Source organism: Carassius carassius, chromosome 4, assembly GCF_963082965.1.
Source record: "Carassius carassius chromosome 4, fCarCar2.1, whole genome shotgun sequence".
In the NCBI taxonomy this organism is placed as follows: domain Eukaryota; kingdom Metazoa; phylum Chordata; class Actinopteri; order Cypriniformes; family Cyprinidae; genus Carassius; species Carassius carassius.
The window spans coordinates 19,874,824-19,889,402 of NC_081758.1; the positions used below are offsets into that span (position 1 = coordinate 19,874,824).

The 14,579-nt window shown below is 36.3% G+C and overlaps 1 protein-coding gene across 1 annotated transcript in view; it reads right to left on the minus strand.

Moving 5' to 3' along the window:
• The window catches only part of LOC132139442 (A disintegrin and metalloproteinase with thrombospondin motifs 3-like), a 125,309-nt gene that overhangs the window by 8,552 nt on the left and 102,178 nt on the right, over positions 1–14,579 (minus strand). Inside the window, exons 17-19 of the mRNA XM_059547803.1 lie at positions 12,555–12,718; positions 6,636–6,792; positions 5,995–6,127 (exon numbers count right to left, since the gene is read on the minus strand). Coding sequence (XP_059403786.1) covers positions 5,995–6,127; positions 6,636–6,792; positions 12,555–12,718 — 454 coding nt within the window. The remainder of the gene's footprint in view (positions 1–5,994; positions 6,128–6,635; positions 6,793–12,554; positions 12,719–14,579) is intronic.

Consider the following 14,579-nt stretch of genomic DNA (forward strand, 5'->3'; position numbering starts at 1 on the left):
TCGTACGTACTTCATACATACACCAGCTACTGTGCAAAAGTCTTGGGCACGTTAGTATTTTCACTAAAGAAAGGTGTTCGGCCAGTTATTTATATACTTTGCTGTTTCAGTATAAAATATCAGTTTACATTTCTAAACATTCATTTCGCCGTTGTCAGACTGCTTGTGCATTCAAAATCGCACTAGATTATTAATAAAATTAATGGCAAACTGATATTTCCTACTGACACACTACAGCAAAAGATATAAATAACTGGCTTAAAACCCTTTTTTGGGGTGAAAATACTAATGTGCCTTTTGCACAGTAGGCCTACCCTACTTTACAAACGACTGTTGCTACTTTATAAAGAATGAGCATACAGTCATTCACAGAATGGATTAAAGACAGTGACAGACAGCACTCTTCTTAACCAAATATCAGAGTGAGTGACAGAGATACAGTCGAAACATTATGTGTGGTTTTTGTATTAAGTAATGACCCAGATTATGAAATACATTTATTAGCCTTAGGCCTTAGATTGAGCACAACTTGGGAAATTAGAGCATCCAAGGTGAAAGCTATGTATTTATTTTAAATATTTGTAATGTTCTTTAATGTTATCCATAGTTTTTTTGTGGGTCTTTTTTTTTAAGTATCGGTTTAGGCGCCGGTACCGTTTTAAAAGTATCGAAATGGCAATGGATTATTTCTCACTGGCTCATTTACCAAATGGGTGCTTTCTCTTCGTCCTCCACAAATTAAGCTACTGTAGGTAGTTCGGTAGCGAGACGTTTTAATAAATTATCGTTTGCGATTGACGACGCGATTGACAATGTTGTGATAAGTAGGCTATACCAACTTTGTAACTCGTTACCCCCCCCCCCCCCCACACACACACACACACACACACTGGACATAGCAAATACAGGAAGCTATCAATCAAGAAGGTATCAGGATTATGAGTTATTTTTCATTTTTAGTTTTTGATTAATCACTTGGATTAATCATTAATTTTGACAGCACTATAATCTTTATTGTATATAGACAACCATACAAGGCTAATTGTTTTTTAGCCTCCACCAATGTTCTTGTCCATTGCCCTTGCAGATTCCTGCAGCTAAACTTGGATGTACATTTACATTCCATTAAAGGTTATTGATGACATGCCTCTGAAGTTTGACTTTTTGCACCATAACAATACTTATAGGCAACTATAGGGTGACCATATGAGCCATTTTCCCAGGACACGTCCTTACCAGGATTTTTATATTGCCTAAAATATCCAGATTTTGGCTGTTTGTGCTTTGCAGATCGATCATTGTATGGCATTCATAAGAGCTATAGAGAGCAGAGCAGACGGCTCCTTATGCATTAAAACCACTCTCTTGGTACTTTGGTGTCATACAATGATTGGTGCGCAGCGATGCTTCAAGTTGAATGAACGAACAAACACCTAACATGTACGTGTATTTGCGTTACTCTGATCGTTCTCTGTAGATCTCACCTTATCACACGCCACGATTGGTTGATTATGTAACATACCTGCATGTTATTGGTCAAACTACTTTGGATGTTTTAGGCTATATAGAAATTCTTGCAAGGACGCGTCCTGGGAAAATGGCTCATATGGTCACCCTAGGCAACTAGTCATCATATCTCTAGTTCTTTAATGTATTTGCATTGTACTAAAGTACATTCATTTTCAATGGGCATATATGCGGCTGAAACAGGTAGCCTAGTGCATCCCAAATTTTTCAACATGAACATTTTAATATAACATTATAGTCATTATGGCCTATGGCTTTTAGAATAATGTTTTTTTGAGGAGGTGGGGTAGTGCACAATAGGCCCCTGTGGCGCGGCCTAAGCTTTTGTTCTTAATGGCATTTTTTTCCCTTACATTACTTTTACTTTTATACTTTAAGTAGTTTTTTAAACCAGTACTTTTACACTTTTACTTGAGTAAAAAGCTTGAGTTGATACTTCAACTTCTACAAAAGTCTTTTTAAACCCTAGTATCTATACTTCTACTCAAGTAATGAATGTCAATACTTTTGACACCACTGCTTATCATTAGACAAATCATTATCACAAACTAATGCATTTGTTTCTTCTTTTTTATTATTTTATTTAATTAATCTAGGCCTATTCTCTTCACAGTGATAATCTCTTTTTTTTACATTCAAAACGTTAATCATTCTGATTCTGAAAAATTTCTCTACTGTTTTCTGTTATCCTTATCTGTTTGACTATTGTTACCATTCACAGGTCGGTCCCATTTTTCATGACTATAAAACTGCACACCACATTTCCTGCTTAAACAGCAGGAGCTTCCATTCATTATTCCTTAACAGAGCAGCTGCTAACAAATCTGTGTAGGATAAAATGAATCTGGTCTGTTTAGAACTCAGAATGTGATCAGAGAATGTAAACGCTTGGCATGGTGAACTAAAAGTGGGATGCATCTGATTACAAGCATTTTTTTAAATATCTTTTGCGTTCCATAGAATAGGAATAACAGTCATGAAGGTTTGGAATGTCCTTAAAAGATTCCAAAACTCAAAATTGATTGTGGATTTGCTGCATTGAACACTTTCAGTTGGCTCAATTCAATTATGTGAAATGAAAGTCTTTTTAACATTGGCACTCCAGTTGAACTGAATTTTTCATTAATGTGGGGCATCAGCAGAGGCATCATCGACCTGTGTGAACTGGCATAATTAAACAGTGCAGCCTGTACTATTGCTCTTATGTAATACACCTTGAACATACACTGACATCTGCTTAGATATAACAGTTGATTTAAAAGATTAAAATTAAGTTACATTAATCATAAAAATAGATTTTTATGGCTTAATGCAAAATACTGTTCTTCTAGCTAGTATCCATGTGGTTTTAACTGTTACAAGCATCATGCTTGATTGCAGTGAAGTGCTTAATACAATAAACAGCCACATGATATAGTCAGGAAGTGAATGCGTTACAGGCAGGTTAATGCTTTTTTCAGGTAAATACATATGTGAGGAAGTCTACGGGTCATTCTTTAAAAGATGTGATTAGAAACTAAAGAACATGAGGCATTTACGTACCCTGGAAAGCGTCTCATTTGCTGGATTAATTTACCATACTGAGTGTTTAGTTTGGATTTAGGGTGCTTTTTGAAAAGCCTGGTTGTCTGCTGAATATAGTGGCTTAAATAGAAATAACTGATAAGATGAAGTGAAGACTGTGCAGCCAAAAATGAAAATTCTGTCATGTCCTCACCTTCCCATCTTCTGAAACCATTATGACATTCTATCTGTCATGGTGCACAAAATGAGTTTTTTTATAATAGGATGTCCATTCTGCACTTTTTCATACAGGTTTGGAACAACATGAGGGTGAGTAAATGATGAAGGATTTTTCATTTCTTTAAGTGAGTTAACCATTTTTGCCTGTTGAAGACAATGTTGGGCAAAAATAGGTGTTCTTCCGAGCTTGTTAATAAAACAAGCCACCAAAACCTAAGCAGCAGAGTGAGGAGAATGTTGACTATGATACCAAGCTGTAGGCTGACCTGCAGAATAGATATAATCCCCAACTCCTCGGTGTTTATTAAATATTTAGGTTAATTTAAATAATGCTTTTAGAATTAAGATATGGGTGTTTTAGTTGATACATTTTACCATATTGAATTATTTTCCACAGATTTTCTGGCAAAAAAAAACAAAACAAAACAAAAAACATTAATAGGGACGCAAGGGAAACTAAAATGTCCACCACCTGCAGAGACTAAATAAAAACTAGGACAAGTGAATGCAGAGGGAATGGGTAAAGGGAAATGCAGGAAGAACTGCAGGCACAATCTCATCCTCCGCAGATGGGAAAGAGGAGGAGCCCTAGTGACAGATGGGAAGACAGAGGAAATATCAGAATCGAAATGGGAAGGAGTCACAGCAGCTGGCTCTCCAGCAACAGTTCAGTTTGAGGAAAATGAAATGATTTTGCAACAGATCCTGCAGTTAACCATTAACATTTCTATATTTTTCATTTTTACCCCCAAAAAATATTCAATTGTGCACCTTTTCAAATCCTATTTATGCTTTTTAGAAATATTGCTTTCAAAAGTATTAAGAGATATAATGAATAATAACGCCTCAATCTGCACAGAGTTTTCATTTCTGGGCCACATTAAAAGTATAATCTATGAGAAAGTCTAAAGCATAATCAAAATGATGTGACTTTACTCTCAGCAGGAAATATGCAACGTGATGTGGGAGAGTAAACAACTGACTATCACATGACAGAGGCTCAAATTCTAATCCCATTAAGTGTCCTTATTCTGCGGAGCTTTACAGTGCTAGTTTATCAAAAGAAGTGATTATCCATTTGAAACATCTACAACAATATGTTCATTCATTTAGCATATCTAGCAGTCTCAAATATATGATTTATAAAGCTCAGCCAGCTGTTAATAGGTGGTGGCATCCACTTTATGCCCTCTTAATGAAAAGCTACAGATACAGAGACTTGTACTCCAATAGAGAGTGTGTATATCTTGATAAAAACATATTTGCAGGAGATTAACTCCAATTTATGAGTAGACCTAGTGTCAGGGTCCTGTCACTTCGGTCTAGTTTACTTGTGGTTTTGTGACACAGCCCTGAAACTCCTGTCATGTCTTGTTTTCATGGGAGCGGGGGGCTTTGAGTGTGTTTGGTCTGAGCCTATGGCTTGTGCTCGTTTTTATTTTTTTTTTCATTTGCATTTTTTCCATCCCTTCACCCAAACTAACATGACACCTATTCTGTTATTTGAATGCAATAATGTGGCTTCATCTAAATTCTACTCTCACAGACACTGTTTATACCCTTGACTGCTCAAGTGCTTAATGTAGATCTTATAAAGTGCATTTAGAACAGTTGAGGAAATATGAAGATGAACCTAATTAATTTATTCATATCCATGCCTTTTGTGACATCACTACCAGCATATCTGCAAAACCTCAACCGTCCCAATCTCTTTTTAAAACAATGTGATGCCCAACACAAAAATGTAAAACAAGGAAAGCTTTTGTGCACATGAAACCATTAAACAATCAATTTTTGGATAGACTGCAAAATTCAGTGCAATATAAATGGCTATAAACAATACAAAAGCTCCCTTCAGTTCGAGTGTAATTCGCCTGGAAGACTAAACTAAGGTAAAAATGTAGTTTCCACTTACAAACACTTCACAGGAAGATTTTTCAAGCAGTGATATGACTATTAAACAGCTGGATCTTTTGTGAAAACAATAAGCCTATGAACAGCAGAAAGCGGAGAGCATTTAATCTCCTATGAAAGATGTGGCTATGGCTCATAAAAGCAGAATAACTGCTTGAGACAACACAAAAAAATTAAATGTGTTTTTTATTTCTTTATGAGCACTTCAAACCATACTGAAATATGAGTACTGAGAAACTGTCAAAGCTAACAGGTGGAGAGGTAGTGGGATTATGATGTTGTGATAAAAATATAAAGGATTTACAACCTACAGTACTGTGCATATTTCAATAAAAAAGATGTGTTGAGATGATGTGCGCCCAGTGACTTGTGTAGGTTGATGCAGAAGGGTCTTAATAACTCTTATACAGTATATACATTCCATGTGTTAATCATAAAATCCATCATGGACACACGTTGGATAAAAATAAAACAAAAACAACTACAATTACATTTTCTGGTTTTCTTTCAGAAAGATTGTAAGAAAGTCATGAGGCTGTGGCTGAAGATTTCTTCTTAGCCTCTGACAAGAGAGATGAATGAAGCAAGAATACCCAATGGTATTAAGCAATGAAAATCCAGCTCAGAGCTCTCAAGGCTAGAATGGTGAAGCATGAGTGCTTATACATTATTTAGTGATGTTTAGATTGAGTTAAATGTGATGAAATAGGAAATCAGATTCTGTACCATGACAACCCATTCTAGCTTCCATTTCAGCGAAAAAGACTTCAGTTATTGTGTGCTGTTAGAAACAGTTTAAATTTGACTTACTCTGGTTTTGTACAGTCCTGTAAGTTACACATTCTTCGAATAGGTTTGGGTTTCTTGGTGATGTCACAGTAGCCTTTGTGCACCATTTTGTTGTCACCTTTTTTACGACACCCATATTTGGTGTACTGGAATCCTAAAGATTAAATAAAACGAAAGAACAGAAATAACCATGATGCATAATGTTACCAGACTGGGCTGCCAGAACAAAAAAATCCACCTCAAGAAACTCATTAGACCCAGATGTTGTCTCTGGGGTGTCGCAATTATTAAGGTAATCATTAATAAACTAATGATTAAAGATCATTTAAAATGAATTGAATATAAATTAATAGATAATGTTAAAATTGTGACACTGTATACAGTAACATTGAACTTTTGAATTATTGGACAATTGATTGCAATTGATACACTGATCAAATTGATTGCATTTATTGTTGCAAAATGTAAACTATATTATTGGCCAATAATAATCTACTAAATGTGACTATGAGGTATGAAGATTAAGATATTATAAATATTAACATCATGATTTTCTATAAAGCTGCATTGAAACAATGTGTACAATGAAAAGTGCAATTCAAATAAATGTACATATTTGAGTAACCTAGAAGAGCTAAGAGATTGTTAGAGTTGAACGTTACCTCCAGCACAAGGTCTTGAACATTGGGACCAGCTCTTGAGGGCCCACTCATATGTGTCCTCCTGAATGACATTATTGTTGTTAAGGGGCACTGAATCTTCGTGGATGATGTATTTGTACATTAGTGTGGACCTCGTCTCGTTGTCTTTAGGTATAATCTAATGGAGATGAAAAACAATAGGACAAAAAAGTTACAGAAATAACAAAGTGATATTTACAGGCATTTGATTATGTACGCAGGGATTTAGCATTTGTTCATGCATATGTAAGAGGATGCAAATTTATGTGTTGCCCTCTGTGTGAGATGACTCAGACGAGGATCTGTTTAATTAGGTTTGAAAATGAAACGAGCATGACAAGCCTAACTGCACATGCGTGTGGAGTCGTCTCAAGGACGACTAATTTTGCTTTAGTTTGTTACTGCTGTTGTAACTTACAATTTAATGCGTACTTCAGATATTCATATTCTAATAGTCATTCGTGTTTCCCTAATACTTTAACCTGATATAAAATCAATATGCAAGTCAGAGATTAGCATTCAGAAGCCAGCACATGCAATTATAAACTTATTCGAAGCAATTTTTGCATTTTATGATGGTGTGAAAAAGATGGTGAACCCATTAAAATGATAAAATTCCTGCATTAATTTTGCATAAATTTGAGGTAACTAGTAGGTAGCATGTGACTGAACACACGCTGTATCAGGCAGTGTATTTTGTGTACCGAATACAGTCTAATTTGTCACTGTAAATTAAAACAGCATTCATTTGAAAGACGCATTTGTGTGTGTGCTAAGGACACAACGTCATTATTAAAAACACTGGCCTGTATAAATTAAAGACATTCAACACTGTTTTTGCCTTTGCCTAGGTTGTTAATTTCTCCGTAAGCAAGGCTTGAAACACATCTAAAGATCTCCTTGCATCTTCTAAACTGGCTGAAGTCAGTGTTCATGAATTCACCTCGGAGGGAACAAGTGTAAATGGGAGCATAATATGGCAAAAATCATGGCTTTCAAATCAAATTATTTTTAGCAGAACCAAATGCTACATTAAAAGAATGCTATCTGGTGGTAGAAATTTTTGTTTGTTTGTCTGTTTGTTTGTTTTCAGTCTGAGAACCCAGATGGCTTGTGGCCATTAAAGAATTGATGAATTGTGGACTATAGTAATACAGTAATATAGTAATATAGTAATTGTACAGGAAAATGTCAATGTGTCTATCCATGAGCTTATACAGGAAAATGTCAATGTGTCTATCCATGAGCTATAGAAAGTAGGTCATACCACACAAAAAGATCTTAAACAAGGAAATATTCAAGTGGAATTGCAAAGCTTAAGTAGAAGAACTGTTATACTTTGACAGGTCAAAGCCTTCAACTTAATCTAACTGAGTTGTTGTGGCATTTCATGCGAGACAGCTACAGTCAGTTATAAGATTGGCTTGAAGCAAGACTGTAAAAACAAATCGACCAAAATAACATCCTATTTCTAAATCCTAAAAAGTACATCATTGCTTTTTTTTTGTGTGTGTGTGTGTAATTCTGCAATGCTATATAAAATAACTACCAATCAAATATTATTGTACATTCATCTATCAAATTCAGACCAGTGGACATTACATCACCATTTAAAGTGTATCACAGACTTAGGACCACTACAAAATATGTCATGATTAAGCTTGATTAAACATGCTTAAGAAAACTCTTTTCTCTGACCACTCTTCATAGCAAGCAATTTATAAAAGAAATGTATTTAATATCTCATTTGTTTCTCCTAGACTGATTGTGATTAAATGGAGAAATCTTGCATAAATAACCTGGCCTATGCTATTTACATATATATATTAGTCCCTTAGAATTTATCTTTATTATAAGTTAGAATTTACATTTACTGTATGCATTTGGCTTTTATCCAAAGCGACATATTGCATTTAATGTATACATTTTATCAGTTTAGCATTCCCTGGCAGTCGAACCGGTGACATTGACATTACTTGTGCCATGTTGTAGTGTGACGGAATGATGACAGATTGCATGATATCAATACATTACTGGGTAAAATTCAAGTTTGACTGTGCAACATGAACTGTCACGCATGTCAGATATACATCTAATCTGTTCACCTAAGCAAGCTCATGCGCTAATATTGGAAAAGAAAGAAAGAAAAACAGTCACATTAGTAAAAAAAATGCTAAATTTATGATGCATTTCCTTTTGACAATCTAGTATAACATCTTTAATATAAACATATACTGTATCATCAATTGATTCCTCAAAAGACAGGACTCTATGGGGGTAGAATTGTTGCAGATATAATAGATTATGATCCACAAATGTAAAGAGATTTATAAAAAAAATCAACATGTTGACAAAAAAATAGAATGAGATCCACAACTAAACCTCAAAATTTTACAAACATTAATTAAATTCACAAATAAATAAAATGATTTGCAAATAAAAAACTTATTCATAAGTAAGTTTTTACCTGCCATTTATGATTTGTGAATCGTTCTGTACATATGTAGATCGCTGCACACATTTGTGGATCACTCGCTTTGCATTTGAAACAGTTCTAGCATCAAGAAGCTAAAAATCAACAAAATTTATTGACTCCATCTACAGTCACAGTCCATGGTCTACTCAAGCCAATCGTAGCATGTTCTTGCTATAACTAATCACGTTTTGTTTTACATTCAGAGTGGTCTCTTAATTCTTAATAAGTTCTCAAATATATTCTTAAGAACATCTTAATTTTTTTCTTAAGAAGAAAATACCAGCCATTATCTGAATGAATACATGACACACTGATAAACTCACAGTATTGTCTTTTTGCACTTCCTGCAGATTACCTTAATAATCATAATAAGCAAACAAAATTTTTTCATCATGACTTTGAATGGCGCTCAGCCTAACCTTTTTAATGCGGCATGTTTTTGAACAGTTACTGTTGTTATAATAATTAAATGTAAAAAATAATTTGAAATAACCCAATAAATTCATGAAACAATTTTTACTGTTTGGGATTTAAGACAAGTCTGGGGCTGTCCTAAAATTAAAAAGTTATTTACAATGATTTTTTAAAGAAAATTATTTTCAAGAATTTGAATTCTTCTTAGGTTTTGTCTCAAGAACAATCTTAAGAAAAAAAAGATAAGAATATTTGGGAATACAAAATATTATTTTTTCTTTTTTCTAAAGTTAAGAAATAAGAAGAAAATGGCAGTTAAGAAGAAATTTCTTCTTAAGAATGTTTCATGAATCCAGCCCCTGGTGTGCATGTAAACAATATGACAGAAAATCATGTCATCTTAGAGGGGGAATTACAATAGTGACAAAAATTCTGAGTGTTGATGCTTTCCATCGCCAAATGTAAGCGTGGCCAGTGATGCAAAAAGTTTAACTTTATGCAAACTAGCACATTCAGAGTGAGTTTGATTCATGTATTTGTACTGACTCACCTTGATATAAATTTCAACAGCAAGAAAATTGAATGGACCCTTTTTACTGTACATGATGCGTTTCAACAGCCATCAGCATTGTAAATCCTCCAAGATTTTTCTATTTGCATTTTTTTTAAAGATGTATGTACATTTATAACACTATATTTTGTATTACATTACCTTCGCATCAAAAAAAAAAAAAAAAAAAAAAAAGTTAAAGGGATAGTTCACCCAAAAATCTAGATTATGTCATTAATAACTCACCCTCATGTTGTTCCAAACCTGTGAGACCTCCATTTATCTTTGGAACACAGTTTAAGATATTTTAGATTTAGTCCGAGAGCTCTCAGTCCCTCCATTGAAGCTGTGTGTACGGTATACTGTCCATGTCCAGAAAGGCCCAGAATTTTTTGAAGCATCAAAAATACATTTTGGTCCAAAAATAGCAAAAACTACGACTTTATAAAGCATTGTCTTCTCTTCCGTGTCTGTTGTGAGAGAGAGTTCAAAACAAAGCAGTTTGTGATATCCGGTTAGCGAACGAATCATTCGATAACCGTAACCGGATCTTTTTGAACCAGTTCACCAAATCGAACTGTATCGTTTAAAGTATAGCACAGTATACCATACACACAGCTTCAATGGAGGGACTGAGAGCTCTCGGACTAAATCTAAAATATCTTAAACTGTGTTCCCAAGATAAACGGAGGTCTTACGGGTTTGGAACAACATGAGGGTAAGTTATTAATGACATAATTTTTATATTTGGCTGAACTAACCCTTTAATGCTAACGTGAGGGTGTATCTACTACAGCGTCTGACATCATTCTCTCTACTGACTGACGTTATCAGTCTCTCTCTATGTTTCATGAGTACACTATCGTGGGGTTTTTCTTTTGCTGTTTGAGCAAATGAGGATGCAAAAATATATATTTGTGGTAGTCCCCCATTCACTGCTATAGAAGTTTACCAAACTAAGATGGCTTCTGCTGCTGAGAAACCTGGAAATGTGAAAAGGATCCATGAGACCCCATTAAAGTCCTTAAGTCTGAATGGGTCATTAGTGCTTCTTGTTATGTGGCTCTATATGTGGTATACTTGATTCTAAATGGTCAATTGCAGCAATCTTATATGAACACCTCTTACAGATGTCAAAGACTGCAAATAGCAGCTTTACACTTCTGTCAGAAATGTCCAAGAGGGAAGTCTGCTGCTTTGAGTTTGATTTTGATAAACATGGGGGGGGGGGATTACAGAAATCAGCAGTGACTTTGGTGTATGGTGTAAGCTGAGGCATGATGTGCAACACCGTACAGTATACTGTTTGCAGGGAAGGTGTAAGGCTCTTTGCATGCTTTCATAAGACTGCGCTTACTCTACTTCACACTCTGCAGTGTTGTATATATATATATTTCTTTAGCTTCATTTTTATATTTGCCAAGGCAAGTCATGATTACTGAGCCTTGCATTTTCATTAACATACTAATTCAAATGATGGACTGTTCAGCATAATCCAGAATTATTCCATAATTCCTTTTTAGCAATCAAAGAGTGAACACTGAATGTTTTAATACCAAAAGGAGAATGAAAAGCAACTATAGAAAAAATTTAATTACATAAAGGTTGCTATGGCCAACCAAACAATATCCATCCCAGTTCTAAGTTCTTAGTTCTAAACGCAATTAATGTAATCAAAGGGAATATATGTTGCTGCACAACTGGCCTTTGACAAAGGAGTAAATCTATTTAATTTGATTCATGTTGCACCCTAAATGCATATATATATATATATATATATATATATATATATATATATATATATATATATACACACACATATATATATATATATATAAATAATGTGAACGGAGGGCAGGTACATCTATTTTTTCAAGGATATCTATAAACAACATCTAATAATATATTTAATAATATTATATTTTCATGTTATGAAGAAAAACAACAAATGGCTTATAATAAAATAGCATTATTTAACATTTAATTGTTAGACTAATTTGTCTAAATAGATACTAAAAAAAACTCTAAAAACTCACAATTTAGCAAATCGAGCGAACGCAAAAGTAATGGTGTGCACATTTTAGTACATTGAGGGAACGAATTAGTAAATTGTGCGCACGATTTAGCCTAATATTTTTTCCTGCATGTCATGTGCGGGGCTCTGTAAAAGATTACTTTCAGTACAGTTACTAAATCACTAGTGTTAATAATTTAAGTAATTCAATATTAACTTGAAGTGAATATCAGATGACTGCAAAAGTATTTCAAATGTTAAAACAGGGGAAGTGAGATTCAACATCAAATATCCATTATAAGCTTAAATATAAGCCAATAAAAATAAAAATATTGGCCAATAATCAATATGGTGCCTATATATCAAGGGTTGCTAATTCTTAATTATATCACATGATCACATATCTCATTTTAAGGCTACAATTAGATAACAGAAAGTTTTATTTACCAGAACAACAATTGCATCATGTAGTGGACCATCAGTGTGAAGAGTCTCGACATCATCTTCAATTAGGTAATCCCACTCCACTCCCATCTCGATAAAGCACTGAGATATCGCATCTTCTCCCTTGCCATTGAGAATGTAATGTCCTGTTGCCTGGTTCTTGATAGCTGCAATTAGGGATTAATTACAACTCTTCAACAGTTCAGGAATAAGAAGTTAACAGAATGATCTGAATCACACTGTTCAATTAAGTCATCATATCAGCCACTAAATTAGACAATTAACTGTCAAAACAATGAGCATTTTATTGTGCTGTTTCAATTTCTAAAAGCTTTACTGAATTATTCAGAAACATGATGCTAGTGTTACAGTATATGCTGTTTAACAATATGGCTAGTGTATGGAGGTGTCACGTTCGGTGTTACAGGAAACACAGGAGAGGGAACCAATTGCAGGTAAGTCCTTTATTTAAGGGGTAATCCAAAGGGGTAAACAGTCCAGGCAGGGTCAAAACCAGAATATCCAAACATAACATAAACAAGACACGAAGACACAAAGACAAGGTAAGGCAAGGCAATGCAAGGCAAGAAGCGACGGACGTGAATAACTCTCAAACATTAAACAAGGACTCCGTCACACAGACTCAGACAGACCGGGTATAAATACACAGAAGGATAATGAGGGAACAGGAGACAGGTGGGGAACAATCAATTACTCAACAAGGAGGAAGGTGACCAAATAAGGGAACAGGAAGTGATAAGGTGACAGACACCGTGAGAAAGGAGGACATCTAGTGGAAACCCAGGGAACACAACCCAGACACTGTGACAGTACCCCCCCTCTACGGAGCGGCTCCCAGACGCTCCATGACAGACACAAAACAGAGACCAGGAGGAGGCTCAGGGGGAGGGACGGAGGGCCAGAAACGAAAAACATGGGGAACAGGCACCAGAATGTAAACACAAAACAGGGAGACCAGGAGGGAGGAGGAATGGAGGAGGTTCAGGGGGAGGGACGGAGGGCCAGACTAACAGAGAGGAACAGGGACAGGGGTGAACACAAAAACAAAAAGGCAAAAAAAACAACATGAAGTCCCCCAGGGCGGAGCAGAAGACCACCACATCCTTGGGGTCGAGGCCAGAGTCCTCCAGGGCGGGGCAGAAGACCATCACAACCGTGTAGTCAGGGCGAGAGCCCCCCAGGGCAGAGCAGAAGACCACCATAACCGTGTGGTCAGGACGGAAGCCCCCCAGGGCGGAGCAGAAGACCACCACGTCCTTGTGGACGAAGCCAGAGTCCTCCAGGGCGGAGCGGAAGGCCACCACACCCGTGTGGTCAGGGCGGAGCGGAAGACCACCACAGCCATGTGGTCTCAGTGCGGCTGGACCAACGGGACGACGAAACTCTGGTAATCCCCTGGTGTCCTTACTGGACTCCAGAAGATTGGTGCTGGCCTGACACTGCTCATGAAGATCATTGGTGACTTGCCCTTGCTCATGAAGATCAATGGTGACTTGCCCTTGCTCATGAAGATCAGAGGTGACTTGCCCTTGTTCATGAAGATCAGAGGTGACTTGCCCTTGTTCATGAAGATCAGAGGTGACTTGCCCTTGTTCATGAAGATCAGAGGTGACTTGCCCTTGTTCATGAAGATCAGAGGTGACTTGCCTTTGTTCATGAAGATCAGAGGTGACTTGCCCTTGTTCATGAAGATCAGAGGTGACTTGCCCTTGTTCATGAAGATCACCGGTGACTTGACTCAGTCCTTGAAGATCACCGGTGACTTGACTCAGTCCTTGAAGATCACCGGTGACTTGACTCAGTCCTTGAAGATCACCGGTGACTTGACTCAGTCCTTGAAGATCACCGGTGACTTGACTCAGTCCTTGAAGATCACCGGTGACTTGACTCAGTCCTTGAAGATCACCGGTGACTTGACTCAGTCCTTGAAGATCACCGGTGACTTGACTTGACTCTGAAAGGTCAACGGTGACCAGCCTAGTCTCTGGAAAGTCCATGGTACCTAGC